At 54.9% G+C, this 2,171-nt stretch overlaps 1 protein-coding gene across 1 annotated transcript in view; it reads right to left on the reverse strand.

Moving 5' to 3' along the window:
* The window catches only part of LOC102859346, an 8,828-nt gene extending 7,715 nt beyond the window's left edge, over positions 1–1,113 (reverse strand). Inside the window, exons 1-2 of the mRNA XM_006880818.1 lie at positions 962–1,113; positions 5–528 (exon numbers count right to left, since the gene is read on the reverse strand). Of these exons, the coding sequence (XP_006880880.1) occupies positions 5–528; positions 962–1,113 (676 nt within the window). The remainder of the gene's footprint in view (positions 1–4; positions 529–961) is intronic.
* Between the last annotated feature and the right edge of the window lie 1,058 nt (positions 1,114–2,171).

A 2,171-nucleotide genomic window follows, 5' to 3' on the forward strand; every position in this document is an offset into this window, starting at 1 on the left:
TATTTGGGATCGTATACTTGCCGCCCAAGCCCGTACACACTCATTCCTTTCTGAGAAGCAACTTTGTTGGTACCCATCTGTAGAGAAATTGTTGAGTTGTCCACTGGTTGTAATGTTAGCTTCTGATCATAGATGTCTCTTCTGGTCCCTGGTGCCAACATCCCCGCCTGGCTGGCCCCTTTGTTAGCACCCATCTGCAGACTAATCGTGGTCTGGTCAAAAGGTTTGTCAGTTTGCATCTTGGGATCATAAAGATGCCGCCTGGTCCCATAGGCTGTCATCCCTGCTTGGCTGGCACATTTGTTGGTTCCCATCTGCAAACCAATTACACTCTGGCCAGCTTTTAATTTTCCTTCATCAAAACGTCTTGTTTGTTTTTCTGCATACTTAACGCCAATATCAATGGTTGTATGTGGATATACCTTAAAGCACCCAGAGCCTGAGTGTTTCTTATTCTTTTCTTCACCACTTTTTCTCCAAAAACACATTTTACAAAGATCCTGGCCCTTTGTAGCAAATCCTACTATCCTGACACCAAGTGTTTTCATAATCCATCAGAAATTCATCATCATCTTAAAAATAAGTTTGAGGAGATCCAAGATGGTGGCGAGGCAGAGACAACTTGGTGAGCTGCAGGAGCAGTGGACCACTTGGAAAAGGGCCATTATGACCCTCTACAGACTTCTATTTATTGATAATTGAACAGTTAAACAGTTGATGACTGGTCTTCAGTGAGGATTGAGGCTCAACAACAGGAATTCAAGGATTTTCAAGGAAGAATGGATGAGTGCCACAGCTACCAACCTCCTCCCACAGAGCCCGCACTGCGCCTCACCGCAGCCGCAGCTCCATGAAGCTCCCACAGCCGGAACCTATGAAATTCCTTGCCCAGGATGGAGGGTGGGCACCAGGCCTCCCCAGGACTGGTGCGGTGGAGCCGCCACACTGCAACAAAGTGTACTTGTTCCGAGGAGAATTCTTAGAGCCAAGATGGCGGCGGCAAAGAAAGCGGGCAGACACTGGTCTCCCTCGCATGAGATGAAGCGCAACCACCAGCCGCCCATGTGGGAGATGACGTGCGGGAGATGGCTTGCGCTCGCTGGCCACCCACATGGAAGATGGCACTTGCCCAGTGGCCACCTGCATGGGAGATGGTGCGCGCCCACTGGCTTCCCGCACACGGGATGGCGCATGTCTGCCAGCCGCCCGTGTGGGAGAAGACACTCAGGAGGTGGCTCGCGCCCGCCAGCCACCCACATGGAAGATGGCATGTGCCCAGCAGCCGCCTGTGTGGGGGATGGCACGTGCCCACCAGCCACCCACAATGGGGAATGGCATGCACCCGCCAGTTGCCCACGTGGGAGATGGTGCACGCCTGCTGGCTGCCCCACTCTGGGGGATGGTGTGCACCAGCTGGCTGCCTGCGCACGAGATAGAGCGTGCACGCCAAGAGATGAAGTGTGCCCGCCGGCTGGCCACACAGGAAGATGGTGCACACCCACCCCCACGAGCTGCCCACACACAAGATGACGCCCACCTGCCGAGAGATGACCCATACCCGCCAAGAGATGACACGCCCTCACAGGTCGCCCACACACAAGATGACGTGTGCCCGCCAGCCATCCTTATGGGAGATGATACTTGGGAGATGGCTGGCACCCACCAGCCACCCATGCAGAAGATGGCATGCACCTGGCGGCCGCCCACACAAAAAAATGACAAGCACCTGCCAGTCGCCTGTGTGGGGGGTGGTGCGTGCCTGCTGGCCCACTGGCTGCGCATGAGATAATGCAAGCACTCCAAGAGATGACCCGCACCCGCCGAGAGAGGACGTGCACTTGCTGGTCACCCATGCACAAGATAATATGTGCCTGCCAGCCGCCCACGTGGGAGATGTCACACGGGAGATGCCAAGCGCCTGCCAGTCACCTGTGCTGGGGGATGGTGCACGCCCACCAGCTGCCCGCATGGAAGAGACAAGGCGCACCCCACCTCCCATGGGGGGGGATGTGTGCCCCACCACCTGCAGGTTTGGGTTTCCTTGGAAAACCAGAGAAGATGGTCACCTATACAATGGATTGTTGCTAGTCACTGTGAGTTGTCTACTTGATGACACTTAACAGTGGCAGCATGTCCAAGAGGACCAACATCCTAAATGCACCACATATTTT

The sequence above is a fragment of the Elephantulus edwardii genome, unplaced genomic scaffold, assembly GCF_000299155.1.
Source record: "Elephantulus edwardii isolate Elephantulus edwardi_28Jun2011 unplaced genomic scaffold, EleEdw1.0 scaffold00010, whole genome shotgun sequence".
Taxonomy (NCBI): domain Eukaryota; kingdom Metazoa; phylum Chordata; class Mammalia; order Macroscelidea; family Macroscelididae; genus Elephantulus; species Elephantulus edwardii.